The sequence below is a fragment of the Callithrix jacchus genome, chromosome X (genome assembly GCF_049354715.1).
Source record: "Callithrix jacchus isolate 240 chromosome X, calJac240_pri, whole genome shotgun sequence".
Taxonomy (NCBI): Eukaryota; Metazoa; Chordata; class Mammalia; order Primates; family Cebidae; genus Callithrix; species Callithrix jacchus.
This window is the reverse complement of record NC_133524.1, coordinates 131,547,547-131,569,414: the sequence shown is the minus strand read 5'-3', so window position 1 is coordinate 131,569,414 and position 21,868 is coordinate 131,547,547. Positions and strand designations below refer to the sequence as shown.

At 41.8% G+C, this 21,868-nt stretch overlaps 1 protein-coding gene across 1 annotated transcript; it reads right to left on the bottom strand.

The window, feature by feature from the left end:
- Positions 1-72: 72 nt before the first annotated feature.
- On the bottom strand, positions 73-17,360 carry LOC144581107 (uncharacterized). Its single transcript, XM_078363442.1, has 7 exons — positions 17,221-17,360; positions 16,954-17,021; positions 14,594-14,680; positions 3,800-3,902; positions 1,359-1,499; positions 1,020-1,112; positions 73-342 (listed from the first exon to the last, which is right to left on the bottom strand). Exons 1-7 carry the CDS (start codon positions 17,288-17,290, stop codon positions 185-187), a joined length of 720 nt encoding a protein of 239 aa, XP_078219568.1. The 5' UTR covers positions 17,291-17,360; the 3' UTR covers positions 73-184.
- Between the last annotated feature and the right edge of the window lie 4,508 nt (positions 17,361-21,868).

The window sequence follows — 21,868 nt, the reverse complement described above, 5'->3', positions numbered from 1 at the left end:
AGATAAAGGGAGGAAGGAAGGAAGGGAGGGAGGGAGGAGGGAGGGAGGGAGGAAGGACGGATGGACGGATGATATGCGGCCATCTGAGACCCCTCAAATTGAGAGTAGGAAAGAAAATACAACAAAACCGACTTCTACCATTCATGAACATATGCATGTTAGGGAAACCAACTATTCAGTACTACTAATTAAAAGACATACACAGATCCCTGATACTCATGGATGGAATACCAGCTGCAGTCATATGGCCAAGGCATAGTGGAACAGTTGACAAGACTTTATCAGTTTGGGGTTGGCCATTTTCCATCTTCTGTTCATGGACATTTAGAGTGACAGTAGCATCTGAAAACCAAACAAAGAGGTTGAGCTGTGAGGTAAGTGCATTATGACAACCTCACTGGTATATCCCTCTGATCCTTCTAGGAAATTATCTGATAAAGCAGGAGCAGACATCATATGATTCGAGTTCCATCAAATTGAGGTCGGGAAAGATAATTCCCCAAAACCACCTTCTTCTCTTCATCATATTGTGCATGCATATGGAATCGTAGTAGGATACTACATCTAATAAACAAACATACACACATCTCTGGTACTCATCACTAGAATACCAGCTCCTGTCATATAAATCTGCTGTGACCGAGCATTTGACAAGACACTATCTGGTTGCAGTTGACCATTTTCCATCCTTTCTTCACGGATATTGTGATTGACGGTAGTATGTGGAAACCAAGTGAAGAGGTTGAGCTCTGAAGTAAGTGCATTATGTCAACCCCACAGGAATATCCCTCTGATGCTCAGTTTCTAGAAAATTATCTAAAAAATCAGGAGAGAATATGCCAGGTGGCCATCTGATATCCCCCAAATGGAGGCTAGGAAAGAACATGAAACAAAACCACCTTCTACCTTTCATGAAAATATGCCTGCTTATGGAAATCAGGTAGGATAGTACAATAAAGGAGCAGACATACACAGATCTCTGGTCCTCGTGGATGAAATTCTAGGGGCTGCCAAATTACCAAGAACTGGTGGAGCAGTTGAAAAGACGGTATGAGGTGCTGGTTGGCCGTTATTCATCTTCTCTTCATGGATGTTGTGAGTCACCGCAGCATCTGGAAACCAAATGAAGTGGTTGAGCTGTGTGTTATGTGCATTACGTCAACTGCACAGGCATACCCCTCGGATGCTCAGTATCTAGGAAATTATCTCATAAAGGAGGAGGACATACCAGTTAGCAATTTCAGAACCCTAAAATTGAGGCCAGAAAAGATAATACAACAAAATTACCATCTTCCCTCATGACGCCATGAATGTATACGGAAACCAAATAGTACAGTACAACAAGTGAACAAACTTACACTGATCGCCGAAACCCAGGGATGAAATACCAGCTGCTGTAATATTAATAAGCGCAGATGGAACAGTTGGAAAGACATTATCGGGTGTTGGTTGGCCATTTTTAAACTTTTCTTCACAGACATTGTTACTGACGCTAGCATCTGGAAACCAAATGAAGAGGCTCAGTTGCAAGATAGGTGTGTTTTGTCCCATCATCCTGGTGAGACAGCTATGTATCAATCAGTTTCTATGGAATTATTCATTTCATGAAACAGAAGGACTTACCACATTGAAACACATATCAGGTCAGATTACACAATAAAACTATGTATGTATCTCTTGGCATAACGATGGTATGTAGTAAGTACGACAGTAGAATAAACATTCACAGATTTCTTGCACTCATCATTTTGTATCATCTTGCTGCCCTTTACAATTCTCATTTGATAGCGCTTTTATAGTTCACCTATACATGCCATGCTGTGCGCAGCAGGAAAGCCAGACTAAGTGAGGCCTTGTTAACTTGCCTCCTTTCTACCTCATATAATCTGAGAAAATAGAGGTGGCTATTGGAGTTGAACACTCTTATCTCCACTCCATTGTCACACATCCCTAGTTTTTACGTGATTCTACAGATCCTCCCCTTTTGTCTGGAAAAGTAACATTCCTTTTACTCCAGGTCTGTCACCTGATTCATTTATTCATTGTCTGTGGCAGGCGGCATGCCAGGAGCTGGGGATCAGCAGTAAAGAGGACGGAGAGCAACGGTCCCTGCCTTTGTGGGACTCATATCCCCATGGGGCAGTAGGACAGGACATACAAAATGAGCAAATGAAACAAGCAGCATTGGGCTGGTGTCGGGGAAGTAGTCCACATGCCTGAGGGAGACAGCAGCAGAGGGAGCCTCAGGGGCTCTGGCTCCTTGGGCAGAGCCATCTGAAGAAGTGCCATTGGACAGGGCTTGGAGGAAAAAGCAGAGCCTCCTGTGCAGAGGCAGAGGGAGAGTTCCAGATTGCGGTGAGGCCAAGGGTAGGGGCTGGAGTGGGAATGGACCGGGCACTACAGGGTGTTAGACAGAGGCAAAGAGAGCCAGGAGGAAATGGATGGGACCATTGTTAGGAGAGGGAGCGTTGAGGATGGGGTTTTAGGAAGGAAATGGCTTGCTGACATAATTTTCTAGCCACATGGTTAGAGAGTATGCTACAGATGGGGGAAGATTAGAAAGACAGCCAAGAAGATGTTGTACTACCTTGGTCAGCGATCACGGCAGTGTGCACTGGAGGGATAGAGGGAAATGGTGGGATGCAGAGTTTATACTGGGCATTGACTGCTGAACTTGATAAGAGATTGGAAATGAGAGAATAATAAAAGAATCATAAGAGAAATCATAAGTGACTTTAAGTATTTTGGGGTGACCTACTAAGTAAAAGTATACCAGGGATGTTCAGGAGGGGTTAGGCAACCGACTACGGGAGCGGAATGCTGCCAACTCTTCCTGATTCTGGTTCAGTGACCTTATGTCGACAGCTTGAACTAGGCCATGGTGGGATTATTTGTACTGTGGACAGCTGAAAACTCTAAAACCAGGACTTCTGAATCCCCCATACCTGTGAACAGCTGCTTGTTACACCTTTGTGGATGTTTCACCTAATGGACAGTGTCTTTAACTGAAACAGTTAAGGCTGTGAATAAAGTATTTTTGGAGAGAGGGAGGTCAGAAATTTGAACTTGCAGAGCTGGTTGAAATTTAGATGCCTATTAGACACCCTATAGAGATACTACACGTGTAGTTGTTTATGAGTTTGGATTTCAGGAGCAAGTCGTAGCCTAGAAGTTTAATGGTGACAGTTCTTGTAGTGTCAATCATTTAAAATTCTAAGACAGCATGACATCACCTATGGAGATAGTATATTGAAGAGAAGAGAGGCTAGGATCAAGTTTTGGTGCCCTGAAATATTTAGAGGTAGGAAGGAAGAGGAGAAAAACAAAAAAGGAGAAGGAAAATGAGCCCTTAGTAACAGAGTAAGAAATCCAGGTGTCTGGGGACCCAAGAAGTTTTCCGTGCAGGAGGGCGTAAACAACTGTGTCACATGCTGCTGAGGAATTGATGTCAAAGTGCAGCAAACATGGCGACCTCGATGGCACTATTTTCATTGGAGTAGACTAAGAAGAAGCCATACTGCACTGGGTTAGAGAGGAGTGTGTGGACAGGCAGAAAGTGAGCAGACCTGTCCTCTTGTTGTGCCCACCACCTCCTTCTGCCTCAGGAACCTGCTTTATTCATCTCACGCTTGCAGCAACTGCAAATTGTTGCACCTAATTAGAACCTTGCACTTCCACTTCCAAATGCTCATATCTGTTCATCCTTCAAGGACAAGGCCACAAATGTCCTTTGACACGATTGAAGCCCAAAGATTGGATTCCCCCTCAGCTTCCTGTTGGTGTAACCACCGGGACGTACCCTGCCTTGTCGTAGAATAATAGCGTCTCTTGGATTTTCTGGAACGTCTCCTTTTCCTTCGATGCCTTCTTGCAGCCTGATTTACTTTGTCCCTCCTCATTTGCTGAAAAACATCAGTGAACATATTCCATTAAAGACAAATACAACCATTGCAAAGTCACAGTCTTCATATGCATACACAGCCATGCATTTATATCATTAAGTTTTAGCCAAAGGTCCAAGATTCATCATCACACACGATGCTCGCAGAAAAGGCAAGCCAACTAAAATGTAGTTTCAGTGAAACAAGCGAAGGCAAAATACAAGGTGTTATGCAAAGTCAAACATGGTACGGTCATGATTAATCAGAGTGCTTGGGGAATGAGTGGCTTTCATCAACAAAGGCAAGAAACATGCTTATCTCTCTAATGTAGTACACATAATTGTCTCTCAGCCCTTGTTAGGGGACAAAAAAAAGCAAATACCGTTTTTATTTTTTAGTTGTTGAAAGTTACTTATTAACAAATACTGATTAATACTATATTAGATAATACATGTAGACAGTGAAAGGTAGCATCGATTGAAAAGGTAAATTTTCCCACTTCCAACCTTATGGAGACTCAAATATGTTCATTTTGGAGCCAGGTAGGGGCAGGAGGTGCTTTGAAATATTGGTGGTAAATAAAACATGAAATTGAAGGATATACTAGGTTAACTAAAAGGTCCTGCCATCAAAAGTTAACCCGAGAATATGCTCCTGCCTACTTAAAAAGTACTATTTGGCACTATTTCTACTGAAACTATAAAAAAAAATTGAAAAGGAGGGACTCCTACTACATTTTAGGAGACCAGCATCATCCGGATACCAAAATCTGGCAGCGATACAGCAACAACAAACACTTCAGGCTGGTGTTCCTGATGAGCAATGACGCAAATATCCTTAATAAAATACTGGCCAACTGAATCGTGCCGCACATCAAAAAACTTATCTACCATGAACAAGTTGGCTTCATTGCCAGGACTCAAGGTCAGTTCAGAATAGGTAAATCAATAAATGTAATTCATCACATAAATAGAACTAAAGGCAAAAACCACATGATTATCTCAATGGATGCAGAAAAGGCCTTTGATAAAATTCAACATCCCATTATATTAAAAGCTCTCGGGCAGGGCGCGGTGGCTCAAGCCTGTAATCCCAGCACTTTGGGAGGCTGACGCGGGTGGATCACGAGGTTAAGAGATCGAGACCATCCTGCTCAACATGGTGAAACCCCGTCTCTACTAAAAATACAAAAAATTAGCTGGGCGTGGTGGCGCGTGCCTGTAATCCCAGCTACTCGGGAGGCTGAGGCAGGAGAATTGCCTGAACCCAGGAGGCGGAGGTTGCGGTGAGCCGAGATTGCGCCATTGCACCCCAACCTGGGTACCAAGAATGAAACTCTGTCTCAAAAAAAATAGCTCCCAAGAAACCAGGTATTGAATGCACACATCTCCAAACAGTAAGACCCATATATGACAAACTTACAGCCAATATCATATCGAATGGGAAAAAGCTGGAAGCATTCCTCTTGAAACTTGCACGAGACAAGGATGCCCTCCCTCACCAGTCCTATCCAACATAGTATCAGACGTTCTGGCCAGGGCAATCAGGCAAGACAAAGAAAGAAAGGGTATTCAAATAGGGAAAGAGGACATGAAGTTATCTTTCTTTGCAGATGACATGGCCCCATATATAGAAAATACCATCATCTCAGTCCAAAAGTTTCTGAAGATGATAAGCAACTTCAGCAAACTCTCATGATATAAAATCCATGCGCAAAAATTGCTAGCATCCCTATATACCAAAAACAGGCAAGCAGAGAGCCAAATCATGAATGAACTCCCATTCACAATTGCTACAAAAAGAATAAAATACTTATGAATACAGCTAACAAGGGAAGTGAAGGACTTCCTCAGAGAGAACTTCAAACCACTGCTCAATGAAATCGAAGAGGACACAAACAAATGGAAAAACACTCCATACTCACGGATAGGAAGAATGAATATCGTGAAAATGGCCATACTGCCAAAAGTAATTGAGAGATTCAGTGCTATTCCCATTAAACTATCATGGACATTCTTCACAGAAGTAGAAGAAACTCTCTTAAATTTCATATGGATCCCCCCCAAAAAAGCCACAATCGCCAAGACAATCCTAAGCAAAAGGGAGAAAGCTGGAGGCATCATGCTACCTAACTTCAAACTATACCGTGGGGCAACAGTAACCAAGACGGCATGGTACTGGTAGAAAAACAGATACATGGACCAATGGACCAGAACAGAGAACTTGGAAGTAAGATCACACAATGATAAACATCTGATCTTGACAAACCTGACAAAAATAAGCAATGGAGACAGGATTCCCTATTTAATTAATGATACTGGGAGAATTGGCTAGCCATATACAAAAATTGAAACTGGGCCCCTTCCTTACAACTTATACAAAAATTAACGGAAGATGGATTAAATACTTAAATGTAACATCCAAAACTATAAAAACCCTATAAGAAAATCAAGGCAATATTATTCAGGACATAAGTTCGGCCAAAGATTTCATGACAAAAATCCCAAAAGCCATGGCAACAAAATAAAAATCTGACAAATGGGATCTAATGAAACTAAAAGCCTTCTGCAGAGCAAAATGAACAATGATCAGAGTGAACAGACAACCTACAGAATGGGAGAAAACTTCTGCAATCTGTCTATCTGACAAAGGTCTAATATCCAGAGTCTACAAGAAACTTAAACACATTTACAAAAGAAAACTAAACAACCCCATTAAAAAGTAGGCAAAGGACGTGAACAGACACTTCTCAAAAGAAGATATTCATGCGGCCAACAAACATATGAAGAAAAGCTCAACATCACTGATCATTAGAGAAATGCAAATCAAAACCATAATAAGATACCATCGCACAGTAGTCAGAATGGCGATTATTAAAACGTCAAAAACTACAGATGCTGGCAAGGTTGCGGAGAAAAAGGAACACTTTTACACTGTTGGTGGGAATGTAAATTACTTCATCCATGTGGAAGACAGTGTGGTGATTCCCAAAAGATCTAGAGGCAGAAATATAACTTGATTCACCAATCAAGTTATACTGGGTATACACCCAAGGAAATAGAAATCATTCCATTATAAAGATATATGCACACGTATATTCATTGCAGCACTATTTACAATAGCAAAGATGTGGAATCAACCCAAATGGCCATCAATGCTAGACTGGATCAAGAAAATGTAGTACACATACACAAGGGAACACTATGCAGCCATAAAAAGGAATGAGATCATGTCCTTTGCGGAAACATTGACGGAGCTGGAAGCCATTATCCTCAACAAACTAATGCAGAGAAAGAAAACCAAACAGTGCGTGTTCTCACTTTTAAGTGGGAGCTGAATGATGAGAACACACAGACACATCAGGTAGGGCAACACACGCTGGGTCTTTCTGGGGGAGGGCTGGGGGGAGAGAGTACATCAGGAAGAATAGCTAATGGATGCTGGGCTTAATACCAAGGTGATTGATTGACAGGTGCAGCAAACCACCGTGCCACACATTTACCTATGTAAGAAACCTCCATATCCTGCACATGTACCCCAGAACTTAAAATAATAGGTGAAGTAATAACGAATATGCTCCCGCATTAAATAGGAAAGAGTATCAGCGTATATTTCAAGAAATACATATAATATATATATATACCATGTAATATATAGAACGTATATAATATATAATTTTGATTTTAAAATTTTCCAAAGCATTCTCACATCCTATAAAAGAGGAGCTGAGAATGTGTGAAGACATTTTTACTGAACATTTACTACCCTCCAGGTACTTTTCTAAATGCTTTGCATGTATTAACTCAATCCTTGGCCAATCCCTATGAGTGAGGTGTGATTCTTATCTCTTTCCTTAAGAAAGCGAAAATAAAGGCACGGAAAATTAGGGAAGAGTCTAATTAATTGAGGAGTGGGAAAGAATACAGACTATGCATTCGAACCCTGGCTCTATGTCCTACCATGTGTCACGTAGGGCAAGCCATTTGACCGCTGTCAGCCTTGATTTCTCATTAAAGGCGAGATAGTGGTGACTGGGGACTTAAGATGGCGCTGTGAGAACAACCCAGGATTGGAGCCCGCGTTGAATTCGCAAACGGTGAGTCAGTGCTGCATTTCCAGACTGATCTTTGTTGCCCACAGAACGGGGAAACTCCCAAGTATAAAAAGACACGGGACGCCAGGCAGTAGGTCGGCCTGGCGAAGCCGGCAGCCGGGGCGGCGGCGGCCGGCCCTACCCAGCAATCCCCACAGGGCGCGCTTGTCCGGCTGCCTTGTTGAACCGGCAACCTGAGACTTGAGAGGGCTGGACTTGAGACTGAACGAGACTTGCACAGTAGCCCAGCCCAGGGGATTGCAGGGACAGATCGCTTGGGATACCCAGTGGGACGAACAAAACCGCGATTTCAAACTATCCCGGGCAGACGGTCCGAGACGCTCTGTGGGGGAAGGGCGTCCACCACTACGGAGGCAACCTGCCCCAACTGATATACACGCCCACTGCTGAGGCAGCCAGCCGTTGCCGAGGCAACCCGCCCCAACTGAGATACACGCCCACTGCTGACGCAGCCAGCCGTTGCCGAGGCAACCCGTCCCTACTTAGATACACGCCCACTGCTGACGCAGCCTGCCGTTGCTGAGGCAACACGCTACAACGAAGAGACTCCACCGCAGGGCGTGGCGGAGACCACAGCAGAGCCGGCAGGAACAGCGCGAATCACACAACAGCAGGGCGGAGCCTCGGCAGCCAAATAGTGGCTAGTCTGCCTTTGAGCTGGGCAGGACACCTGATCGGACATCCAAAAATAAAGCCCAAACCCCTCAACACAGAGCATTTGAGAAAAAAAAAGGGTTGTTTAATGAGCTGTGTTGCAGCAGAATCAAATATAGCAGCCTAACAGCCCTGAATGAACAACAGAGCTCACAGCTCAGCAATTAAACCCCTATAAAGTACAAACTGTCTCCTCAAGCAGCTCCCTGACCCCTCTATATCCAAAAGACTGTCATTAGGCAGGCATCATCCTGGGACAAAGAGAGCAGAAAAAGAAACTGGTAGCATCCCTCACTGTGCCACGGCTACTAGAGGTGCACCCCAGACAAGCAGGGTCTGGAGCGGACCTCAACAGTCGTACAGCGAAGGGGCTAGACTGGTAGAAGGAAAACCAAGCAACAGAAATACTTCATCATCAACATTCTGGGTGTCCACTCAGAGACCCAAACGAAAAGTCAGCAACTACGCAGACGACCAGCAGACAAATCCACAAAGATGGGAAGAAACCAGCGCAAAAAGGAGGAAAACACCCGAAACCAGAACACATCGCCTCCTAGAAAGGACCAAGACTCCTCACCAGCAAGGGAACAAAGCTGGACGGAGAATGATTGTGACGAAATGACGGAATTAGACTTCAGAAGATGGATAATGAGAAACTTTTGTGAGCTAAAAGATCATGTATTAAATCAATGCAAAGAAACTAAGAACCTTGAAAAAAGATTTGAAAAAAGATTCGAGGAAATGATAACAAGAATGGATACCTTAGAGAGGAATATGAATGAATTAAAGGAGCTGAAAAACACAATACGAGAACTTCGCGAAGCAAACGCAAGTTTCAATAGCCGAATTGACCAAGCAGAAGAAAGAATATCTGAAGTCGAAGACCAACTCAATGAAATAAAACGAGAAACCAAGATCAGAGAAAAAAGCGCAAAAAGGAATGAACAAAGTCTCCAAGAAATGTGGGACTATGTGAAAAGACCTAACCTACGTTTGATAGGTGTACCAGAAGGGGACGAAGAGAATGAATCCCAGCTGGAAAATACTCTTCAGGACATCATCCAGGAAAATTTCCCCCACCTAGAAAGACAAGCCAACACTCAATTGCAGGAAATACAGAGAACACCACAAAGATATTCCGCAAGAAGAGCAACCCCAAGGCACATAATCGTCAGATTCAACAGGGTTGAAATAAAGGAGAGAATACTAAGGGCAGCCAGAGAGAAAGGTCAGGTCACCCACAAAGGGAAGCCCATCAGACTCACAGCAGATCTCTCGGCAGAAACACTACAAGCCAGAAGAGAGTGGGGGCCAATATTCAACATTCTTAAAGAAAAGAACTTTCAACCCAGAATTTCATATCCAGCCAAACTGAGCTTCAGAAGTGAAGGAAGAATAAAATCCTTTGCGAACAAGCAAGTACTCAGAGATTTTGTTACCACCAGGCCTGCTTTACAAGAGCTCCTAAAAGAGGCACTACACATAGAAAGGATCAATCAGTACCAGCCATTCCAAAATCACACTGAATGCTAAAGAGCTTCAACATAATGAAGAATCTACAACAACTAACAGGCAAAACAGCCACTTAGAATCAAAATGGCAGTATCAAATTCACACATAACAATCTTAACCCTAAATGTAAATGGACTAAATGCACCAATCAAAAGACACAGACTGGCAAATTGGATAAAAATCCAAAACCCATCAGTGTGCTGTATCCAGGAAACCCATCTCACATGCAAGGATACACAAAGGCTCAAAATAAAGGGATGGAGGAAGATTTACCAAGCTAATGGAAAGCAAAAAAAAGCAGGAGTTGCAATTCTCATCTCTGATAAAATAGACTTTAAAGCAACAAAGATCAAAAGAGACAAAGAAGGCCATTACATAATGGTAAAAGGATCGATACAACAAGAAGAGCTAACGATCCTAAACATCTATGGACCCAACACAGGAGCACCCAGATACATAAGGCAAGTTCTTAATGACTTACAGAAGGACTTAGACTCCCACACAATAATAGTGGGAGACTTTAACACTCCACTGTCAATACTAGACAGATCAACCAGACAGAAAATCAACAAGGATACCCAGGGCTTGAACTCAGACCTGGAGCAAGCAAACCTGGTGGACATTTACAGAACTCTCCACCCCAAATCCACAGAACATACATTCTTCTCAGCACCACATCACACCTACTCTAAAATTGACCACATAATTGGAAGTAAAGCACTGCTCAACAAATGCAAAACAACTGAAATCATAACAAACAGCCTCTCAGACCATAGTGCAATCAAGTTAGAACTCAGAATTCAGAAACCGACCCAGAACCGCACAGCTTCATGGAAACTGAACAACTGGCTCTTGAATGTTGACTGGGTAAACAACGAAATGAAGGCAGAAATAAAGAAGTTCTTCGAAACCAATGAGAATGAAGACACAACGTGCCAGAACCTCTGGGACACATTTAAAGCAGTCTCTAGAGGAAAGTACATAGCAATAAGTGCCCATATGAGGAGAATGGAGAGATCCAAAATTGACACCCTATCATCAAAATTGAAAGAGCTAGAGGAGCAAGATCAAAAAAACTCAAAACCCAGCAGAAGACAAGAAATTACTAAGATCAGAGCTGAGCTGAAGGAGATTGAGACACGAAAAACCCTTCAAAAAATCAATAAATCCAAGAGCTGGTTTTTTGAAAAGATCAACAAAATAGACAGACCACTAGCCAGATTGATTAAAAATAAAAGAGAGAACAATCAAATAGATGCAATAAAAAATGATAAAGGGGAAATCACCACAGATTCCACAGAAATTCAAACCATCATCAGAGAATATTACAAACAACTCTATGCACATAAACTAGTAAACCTGGAAGAAATGGATAAATTCCTGGACTCCTGTGTCCTCCCAAGCCTAAACCAGGAGGAAGCTGAAACTATGAATAGACCAATAACAAGGTCTGAAGTTGAGGCAGCAATTAAGAGCCTACCTCACAAAAAAAGCCCAGGTCCAGATGGGTTCACAGCCGAATTCTACCAGACACACAAGGAGGAGCTGGTACCATTCCTTCTAAAACTATTTCAAACAATCCAAAAAGAGGGAATCCTTCCCAAATCATTTTATGAGACCAACATCATCCTGATACCAAAACCCGGCAGAGACCCAACGAGAAAAGAAAACTACAGGCCAATATCCATGATGAACATAGATGCAAAAATCTTCATTAAAGTATTGGCAAGCCGATTGCAACAGCAAATCAAAAAACTTATTCATCATGATCAAGTAGGATTCATCCCGGGGATGCAAGGCTGGTTCAACATACGCAAGTCTATCAACGTAATTCACCACATAAACAGAACCAAAAACAAAAACCACATGATTATCTCAATTGACGCAGAGAAGGCATTTGACAAAATTCAACAGCCCTTTATGCTAAAAACCCTCAATAAACTCGGTATCGATGGAACGTATCTCAAAGTAATAAAAGCTATTTATGACAAACCAACAGCCAATATCATACTGAATGGGCAAAAACTGGAAGCAATCCCTTTGAAATCTGGTACTAGACAAGGATGCCCTCTCTCACCACTCCTATTCAATATAGTACTGGAAGTTCTAGCCAGAGCAATCAGGCAAGAAAAAGAAATAAAGGGTATTCAAATAGGAAAGGTGGAAGCCAAATTGTCTCTATTTGCAGACGACATGATAGTATACCTAGAAGACCCCATCGCCTCAGCCCAAAAACTCCTGAAACTGATAAACAACTTCAGCAAAGTCTCAGGATATAAAATCAATGTGCAAAAATCACAAGCATTCGTCTACACCAATAACAGACTTAAAGAAAGCCAAATCAAGAGCGAACTGCCATTCGCAATTGCTACAAAAAGAATAAAATACCTTGGAATACAACTCACAAGGAACGTAAGGGACCTCTTCAAGGAGAACTACAAACCACTGCTCAACGAAATCAGAGAGGACACAAACAGATGGAGAAACATTCCATGTTCATGGTTAGGAAGAATTAATATCGTGAAAATGGCTATACTGCCCAAAGTAATTTACAGAATCAACGCTATCCCCATCAAGCTACCATTGACTTTCTTCACAGAACTGGAAAAAACCACCATGAACTTCATATGGAACCAAAAGAGAGCCCGCATAGCCAAGTCAATTCTAAGCAAAAAGAACACAGCGGGGGGCATCACACTACCGGATTTCAAACTATACTACAAGGCTACAGTAATCAAAACAGCATGGTACTGGTACCAAAACAGAGATATAGACCAATGGAACAAAACAGAGGCACCGGAGGCAACACAACATACATACAACTATACAATCTTTGATAAACCTGACAAAAACAAGCAATGGGGCAAGGATTCCATGTTTAACAAATGGTGTTGGGAAAACTGGCTAGCCATGTGCAGAAAGCAGAAACTGGACCCCTTCCTGACACCTTACACTAAAATTAACTCCAGATGGATTAAAGACTTAAACATAAGACCTGGCACCATAAAAACCCTAGAAGGAAATCTAGGCAAAACTATACAGGACATAGGAGTAGGCAAGGACTTCATGAACAAAACACCAAGAGCATTGGCAACAAAAGCCAAAATAGACAAATGGGACCTAATGAAACTCCACAGCTTCTGCACGGCAAAAGAAACAGTCACTAGAGTGGATCGGCAACCAACAGAATGGGAAAAAATTTTCGCAGTCTACCCATCTGACAAAGGGCTGATATCCAGAATTTACAAACAACTCAAGCAGATTTACAGGAAAAAAACAAACAAGCCCATTCAAAAGTGGGCAAAGGATATGAACAGATACTTTACGAAAGAAGACATATATGAGGCCAACAATCATATGAAAAAATGCTCATCGTCACTGGTCATCAGAGAGATGCAAATCAAAACCACATTGAGATACCATCTCACGCCAGTTAGAATGGCGATCATTAAAAAATCTGGAGACAACAGATGCTGGAGAGGATGTGGAGAAAAAGGAACACTTTTACACTGTTGGTGGGAGTGTAAATTAGTTCAACCATTGTGGAAGACAGTGTGGCGATTCCTCAAGGCCTTAGAAATAGAAATTCCATTTGACCCAGCAATCCCATTACTGGGTATATATCCAAAAGACTATAAATCGTTCTACTATAAGGACACATGTACACGAATGTTCATTGCAGCACTGTTTACAATAGCAAAGACCTGGAATCAACCCAAATGCCCATTGATAATAGACTGGATTGGAAAAATGTGGCACATATACACCATGGAATATTATGCAGCAATCAGAAATGATGAGTTCGTGTCGTTTGTAGGGACATGGATGAATCTGGAGAACATCATCCTCAGCAAACTGACACAAGAACAGAAAATGAAACACCGCATATTCTCACTCATAGGTGGGTGATGAAAAATGAGAACACATGGACACAGAAAGGGGAGTACTAAACAGTGGGGTCTATTGGGGGGAAAAGGGGAGGGCCAGTGGGAGGGGGAGGTGGGGAGGGATAGCCTGGGGAGAAATGCCAAATGTGGGTGAAGGGGAGAAGAAAAGCAAAGCACACTGCCACGTGTGTACCTACGCAACTGTCTTGCATGCTCTGCTCATGTACCCCAAAACCTATAATCCAATAAAAAATTAAAAAAATAAAAATAAAAATAAAAATAAAAATAAAGGCGAGATAGTAATACACATCTGCAGAACAATTATGAGCATTAAATGTGATAATTAAAAACATCAGCTCCTAGTCCAATGAATCTACTCTTGGACCAAAAAGTTCCCATTTTATGTTCACATGAGAATTCCTGTGTCATATTCTTATCTTTTAAATCAAGAGAATTAACACATATAGTTTATATTCATCTTTCCACTGAGAAAATACTTATACTAAGAATGTCACAATTAGGGCAGAAATACAAAGTTATCTTACCTGGCCATCATTTGTAAGCACAGAGCCAACAGTGTGACGTTTTCCAGGTGGAGTTGGCTGACTCGTTTGAAGTGGAGGAACCGGCATCTGCAGATATGTCTGATAATTATCTCTGTGTGTTACTAGAACACTTTCATTTATACCTGGAACATAACTGGCACATAAATTGGCACTATACAGCTGAAATATATGATCCTCCTGAGAGCACATGATCACAGACTGTTTTAGCAATGGGTGCCTTGGTAGCAAACAGAGTTTAGAATCTCATATCTAGAATCTATATCATGTTCTGTGATCTATAAATCTCACTTTATCTAAGTGATGACTCACGCTACCATCACGACTTCCTGTAGGTTCACACCACTAGGTTAAACAAATCCCTTATGCCTCCAGCTTAGTTTGAGAACAGACTGACCTTCCTTATGCCACCATCCCGACTAAAAGATCTATAATTCTAAATATTAATACGTAAATATTTAGAATGCCAATTTTTGTAATTCCACAAGTTCATCTTTTCAGGCTTAAAGGAGAAGTATGTATTAATGAGCACATACACTTTCCTAGTTGTCCTACCTGCCCATCATTTGTAAACCCATAGCCAACTGTATGAAGTTGTTCAGGTGGAGAAGGGTGTAGGCTACATGGCATTCTCTCACCTTCCAGGGAACGCTGAGTAGCGGGCCTAACCCTCTTTGGAAAATTTGATGAAATCTACAGATATTTTCCCCTGGAGAAGTACCCTTACACACAAAGTTGGTGTGCAAATTCAGAAGTGTGACCAGCCTAAGATCCGATTAGATTAGTGGACAGGTGACCGCACACAAAATCACCAAAGTAGCGGTAAAGAGGGTTTATAAACTGCTGCCAATTATCCTGGATATTATCAGTTTTGTGATTTCCATATAAACAAGGAATTCTCTACCAAACTCACAGCAGTAAGCAGTGTGATATAGTATTTGTGTGTGCAATCTCTGGAATCTGACATACCTAGATTTTGTCACTTTCCAACTGGTTAAACCTGAAAGAGCTACTTAAATGTGCACCCTAAGATTCTATTTCCGTAAAATGGGCATAAAACAGTACCTAACTCGTGGTGCTCTTACAAGGATTATCAGAGATAAAGCACAAAGAGGATAGTGAATGTGCTGGTTGATACATACTTCGAAGCTTTAAAAAAATAAATTTGGGGGATTAAGTGAAAATGAGAAGTCTAAATATTAAAAAAACAAACTTCTCATGCAAAAAACACCTTCTTACAAACTAGATTTATATTTTCAAAATTAATAAAACCTGGTACAAAAAACTTGTCTGGTTTCAGCATACCAAATTTCCTTCTGGTTAACTGGTCGAAAATGACTACTACTTGGCAATATCATAAGCATTTCTATATGTTTAAGGTTTCAAATCCTCCTTTATGAAACAAACCATTTGTTATTCCTGAAGTTTTAAACTGATGTATTTCATACTAGCAAGCAGAAAGAGGGGAATGATGAAAATTAAAGAAAATCAGTGAAATAAAAATCAATGAAATAAAAAATTGGTTCACAGAATAGTTGGAAAAAAAAAAAAAAACTAACTTATCTTTCAGCTTGACTGACCAAGAATAAAAGAAAGGACTACACAGATTACCAAAATCAAGAATGAAAAGGGTGTTATGAATACTGACCTTACAGAAATTAAAAGGGGCCAGGCGCGGTGGCTCACTCGCGTAATCCCAGCACTTTGGGACGCCGAGACCAGCGGATCACCTGAGGTCAGGAGTTTGAGACCAGCCTGGCCAACATGGTGAAACCCCGACTCTACTAAAATACAAAAAATTAGCCGGGCGTGATGGTGCCACCTGTAACCCCAGCTACCCAGGAGACCGAGACAGAAGAAGTGCTTGAACCAGAAAGTCAGAAGAAGTAATGAGCCCAGATCGCGCCACCGCACTCCATCTTCAGCAAAAGATCGAGACACCGTCTCACGTGCACACACACGCAAAGAAAGCGAGAAATTTAAAGACATACATTATGAACACCTTTATGCCAACAAATTAAACAACGTAGGTGAAACAGAGAAATTCCTAGAGAACAAATTAGTGACTCAAAAAAATAGAAATTTGCAATAGGACTATAGCATGGAAAGGTATTTAATTAGTAATTTAAAATCTCCCCACAAATGGAAGGCAAGCCGAGGTGGTTTCGCATGTAAATTCTATCAAACATTTAAGGAAGAAGTAATACCAATACTTAGCAAAGGATTTCAAAAGAATAAAAGAGGAAGGAACACTACTTCATTCTATGAGGCCAATATTACCCTGATATCAAAGCCAGACAAACATACTATAAGATATTTTTGCCCGTCAGCTCCAAATTCACCCTTTGATTCCGCTGTGTGAGGTTCCGCGTTCCTCTGCCTATGTCCGCCGTACTGCCGATACCGAAGGCTGCGCGTAAAGAGGGTTAGAGTTAGCGAAGGGCGGGGACGCCACGCTTCCCGGTTCTTCCGGTTGGCGCCGGCGGTCTCGCAGTGCACGAGGCTTCACTTCGGGACTCTGGCCCCCCCAACAGGCTCCCAGTGTTCGGCTGGGGCGGGGCCCGCGGTGGCCGGCAGCTTCCCTGCCTTCTGCCTCCCTTGAGCCTTACCAGATTGGTGCTTCTGGTGGGACGCCTCCCAATGAGCATCACTCACAGGCATCCGGGGCACACTTCCCATAACTCCCAGAGAGCAAGTTTCTAGAAAGTTCCAGCAGTGGGGAGGCGCCACAACTTCTCTGCCATTTTGGGAAGTGCAGACGCAGCTCCTCTGGCAAGGTCAAGACTTCATGACTACGTAAGTGGGCAGTTTTTCCCTGGATGCTTTAATTTCTCCCCAGAATGTGTCCTTTTTCCTAGGAAAGCTTCTTTTCTGGGGTGTTCTTTGTCCGGTGAGTGGTACGGCTTCGCTGTGTGGACACTACCATGGGCTCGTGTGTCAGCTGTCGGGGAGTCTTTTCCTTGGACACCCCGTCTCGGTTATGTTGTGGGGCTGGGGAGCTTTTCTTGGGGACTCCCTCTTAGTGATGCGACGAACTTTTCCTGCTGCAATGACTGAACCCAGGGGTGGGGACCCTACATTGGTCGCCTGTGTCACCTTCGGGTGCGGCGGTGTTTCTTCCCCGCTTGGCCACGACCCTGCGGGGAGACTCTGCCTTAGGGACTCTGTCTGTGTTCGGGGCTGGGGTGAGGGTGGCTGTCCTGCGGACACATAATCACTGCCCTGTGGGTTCACTCTCTGTCGCGGGGTTTATCTCAGCCCGCGAGAGACTCTTCGCTGGGTGCTGATGTCAGCCGTGGGGCACATTTGGCCTTGGATGTTGCTCACTCTCAGCTAGGATGTGTTGGCTTTTCTTTGGATCTGTTTATCCCCGATTGGGACGCCTATCGGATGCTTTCTCTTGGTGCTGGGTTTTTAAATTATTATCTGTGGGTGCTGTCTCCCAGTGCTGCGAGGGAGTGGGGTGCTGTTTCTTGGATTCTCTAAGCCTATGGTGGGACTCTCAGAGCTCTGTGTCAGCCATGAGGGAGGCCACCTGACCTTGGGAGCTCTATCTGGCCCCAGGTTGGGGTGCTTTTCCTCCGTTGGTTCTCAGTCGTGAAGGAGCTCTTTCCCCGGGAACTATCTCACCTTTCAGCAGTACCCATCGGGTGTCTGTGTAGGAAACATTTCTGTCCAGAAATGTTTGAAGGTTCCAGATGCACATCCTGGGTGTGCAATTAGTCTTTCATTTCAGCCACTCTGATGGGTGTGCAGTGATCTCTCCTTATGTCTGCATTTGCAGTTTTGGGCATGCCGCCAAGTCTGGCTAATCGTTGTATTTTTTGGTAGAGATGGCGTTTCGCCAAGTTGCCCAGGCTGGTCTCGAACCCATGGGCTCAAGTGGCCTCTGCCTGCATCAGCCTCCCAAGGTGCTGGGATTACAGGTATGAGCCACTGTGCCCAGCTATTTATTATTTTTAGAGCACTTTTTAAATGTGTTTATTCGCCATTTATATATGTCTTTTACGATGTCCCTTTTCAGCACTTTTCCTCCAAATTTTATTGAGATATTTGTATTTTAAAAATGGATTCGTGGTTTACATATAAGTTCTGGGTTTCAGTTAGACACATACACACAGGCATATATGTACATGTATTAAAATACACACACAATTTTAGTATCTTCTACAAATCTGTTTTGCTTTTACACTATCTCAATATTGTGTTTTAGATGAACAGATTCTCTTAATTTTATTAATCAGTTTCTTGTTTAGGGCTGGTGCTTCCTATTATTTTAAGAATAATTTTTGCCTCGCCCAATGCCATGATGATAATATTCTAAGCTGTCTTTTAGCTCTCCCATTCATCTCAAATAAATTTTCATGGATTGGAGTAAAGTCATAGTCTGGGTATATTTTATGTGATGATTAAAGTCATCTTTGAGTATGACTCTTATGAATGAGTACTCAGCTGTTTCCTGCACGTTTTATTGCAATGTTTATTTTTTAAAATTGATTTGTAGTTCTGGTTGTATTCTGGATTCCACTCATTTTTTTGTCAGATATATACATACATATGATTAATGTATATTTTTATATATAACCTATACTATATATTATATAATATGTAATCTACAGATATGCTTTGCTTTTTCACTCCTAAGACTGTCTTTTGAGGAATACAAGTTTTACATTTAATTATGTCTAATTAAACAATGTATTCTTTATCGTTAGTGCCTTTTTATCCTAATCAAAAATACCTTGGCCTATTCTAAAGCTGTAACACTAATATCTTATGTTTTTTACTGGATTTACTATCCATCTTTAGTAACTTTTTCTGGAGTGGGATGGGGTAAGAGTCCAAGTTTGTATTTTCCCTGCATTTATGAAGTGCATTTTTTAAAAACACTAGTCTTTCCACTCTTCTGTGGTAAATCTAGCTGTTTTCCATTTCCAGATCCTTTCTGGCCTCCATGTCCTCTACCTTTAGTGTATTTGTCTGTCATTGATCCAATACCATACTGTTTCAATTACTCTACCGTTATGGTAAATCTCATGTTTAGTAGTGTATGTCTACAAACTTAGTTCTTTTTCTTAAATATTGTCTTAGATTTTCCAAATATATATATGTTCCTTTTTCTCCGCAACCTTGCCAGCATCTGTAGTTTTTTGACGTTTTAATAATCGCCATTCTGACTAGTGTGCGATGGTATCTTATTATGGTTTTGATTTGCATTTCTCTAATGATCAGTGATGTTGAGCTTTTCTTCATATGTTTGTTGGCCGCATGAATATCTTCTTTTGAGAAGTGTCTGTTCACGTCCTTTGCCTACTTTTTAATGGGGTTGTTTAGTTTTCTTTTGTAAATGTGTTTAAGTTTCTTGTAGACTCTGGATATTAGACCTTTGTCAGATAGACAGATTGCAGAAGTTTTCTCCCATTCTGTAGGTTGTCTGTTCACTCTGATCATTGTTCATTTTGCTCTGCAGAAGGCTTTTAGTTTCATTAGATCCCATTTGTCAGATTTTTATTTTGTTGCCATGGCTTTTGGCATTTCTGTCATGAAATCGTTGGCCGAACTTATGTCCTGAATAATATTGCCTTGATTTTCTTATAGGGTTTTTATAGTTTTGGATGTTACATTTAAGTATTTAATCCATCTTCCGTTAATTTTTGTATAAGTTGTAAGGAAGGGGCCCAGTTTCAATTTTTGTATATGGCTAGCCAATTCTCCCAGTATCATTAATTAAATAGAGAATCCTGTCTTCATTGCTTATTTTTGTCAGGTTTGTCAAGATCAGATGTTTATCATTGTGTGATCTTACTTCCAAGTTCTCTGTTCTGGTCCATTGGTCCATGTATCTGTTTTTCTACCAGTACCATGCCGTCTTGGTTACTGTTGCCCCACGGTATAGTTTGAAGTTAGGTAGCATGATGCCTCCAGCTTTCTCCCTTTTGCTTAGGATTGTCTTGGCGATTGTGGCCTTTTTGGGGGGGATCCATATGAAAATTAAAAGGGTTTCTTCTACTTCTGTGAAGAATGTCCATGGTAGTTTAATGGGAATAGCATTGAATCTCTCAATTACTTTGGGCAGTATGGCCATTTTCACGATATTCATTCTTACTATCCATGAGCATGGATTGTTTTTCCATTTGTTTGTGTCCTCTTCGATTTCTTTGAGCAGTGGTTTGAAGTTCTCTCTGAGGAAGTCCTTCACGTCCCTTGTTAGCTGTATTCATAAGTATTTTATTCTTTTTGTAGCAATTGTGAATGGGAGTTCATTCATGATTTGGCTCTCTGCTTGCCTGTTTTTGGTATATAGGGATGCTAGCAATTTTTGCGCATGGATTTTATATCATGAGAGTTTGCTGAAGTTGCTTATCGTCTTCAGAAACTTTTGGACTGAGATGATGGTATTTTCTATATATGGGGCCATGTCATCTGCAAAGAAAGATAACTTCATGTCCTCTTTCCCTATTTGAATACCCTTTCTTTCTTTGTCTTGCCTGATTGCCCTGGCCAGAATGTCTGATACTATGTTGGATAGGACTGGTGAGGGAGGGTATCCTTGTCTTGTGCAAGTTTCAAGAGGAATGTTTCCAGCTTTTTCCCATTCGATATGATATTGGCTGTGAGTTTGTCATATATGACTCTTACTGTCTTGAGATGTATTCATTCAATACCTGGTTTCTTTAGAGCTTTTTTTATTTTATTTTTTTTTTTTTTTGAGATGGAGTTTCGCTCTTGTTACCCAGGTTGGAGTGCAATGGCGCAATCTCGGCTCACCACAACCTCCGCCTCCTGGGTTCAGGTAATTCTCCTGCCTCAGCCTCCCGAGTAGCTGGGATTACAGGCATGCGCCACCATACCCATCAAATTTATTGTATTTTTAGTAGAGACGGGGTTTCACCATGTTGAGCAGGATGGTCTCGATCTCTTAACCTCGTGATCCACCCGCCTCGGCCTCCCAAAGCGCTGGGATTACAGGCTTGAGCCACCGCGCCTGGCCCAGGAGCTTTTAATATAATGGGATGTTGAATTTTATCAAAGGCCTTTTCTGCATCCATTGAGATAATCATGTGGTTTTTGCCTTTAGTTCTATTTATGTGATGAATTACATTTCTTGATTTACCTATTCTGAACTGACCTTGAGTCCTGGCAATGAAGCCAACTTGATCATGGTAGATAAGTTTTTTGATGTGCTGCTCGATTCAGTTGGCCAGTATTTTATTAAGGATTTTTGTGTCATTGCTCATCAGGAACACCAGCCTGAAG

What these genes read in the sequence shown, in the direction of transcription:
- LOC144581107 (XM_078363442.1), bottom strand. Translation starts at nt 17,290, where the DNA reads ATGGGAAGTGTGCCCCGGATGCCTGTGAGTGATGCTCATTGGGAGGCG. An exon ending in TTATTCTACGACAAGGCAGG is followed by an intron (nt 1,500 to 3,799) that starts GTACGTCCCGGT and finishes TTTGGTTTCCAG; the next exon opens with ATGCTAGCGTCAGTAACAAT. An exon ending in CCTGGGTTTCGGCGATCAGT is followed by an intron (nt 1,113 to 1,358) that starts GTAAGTTTGTTC and finishes TTTGGTTTCCAG; the next exon opens with ATGCTGCGGTGACTCACAAC.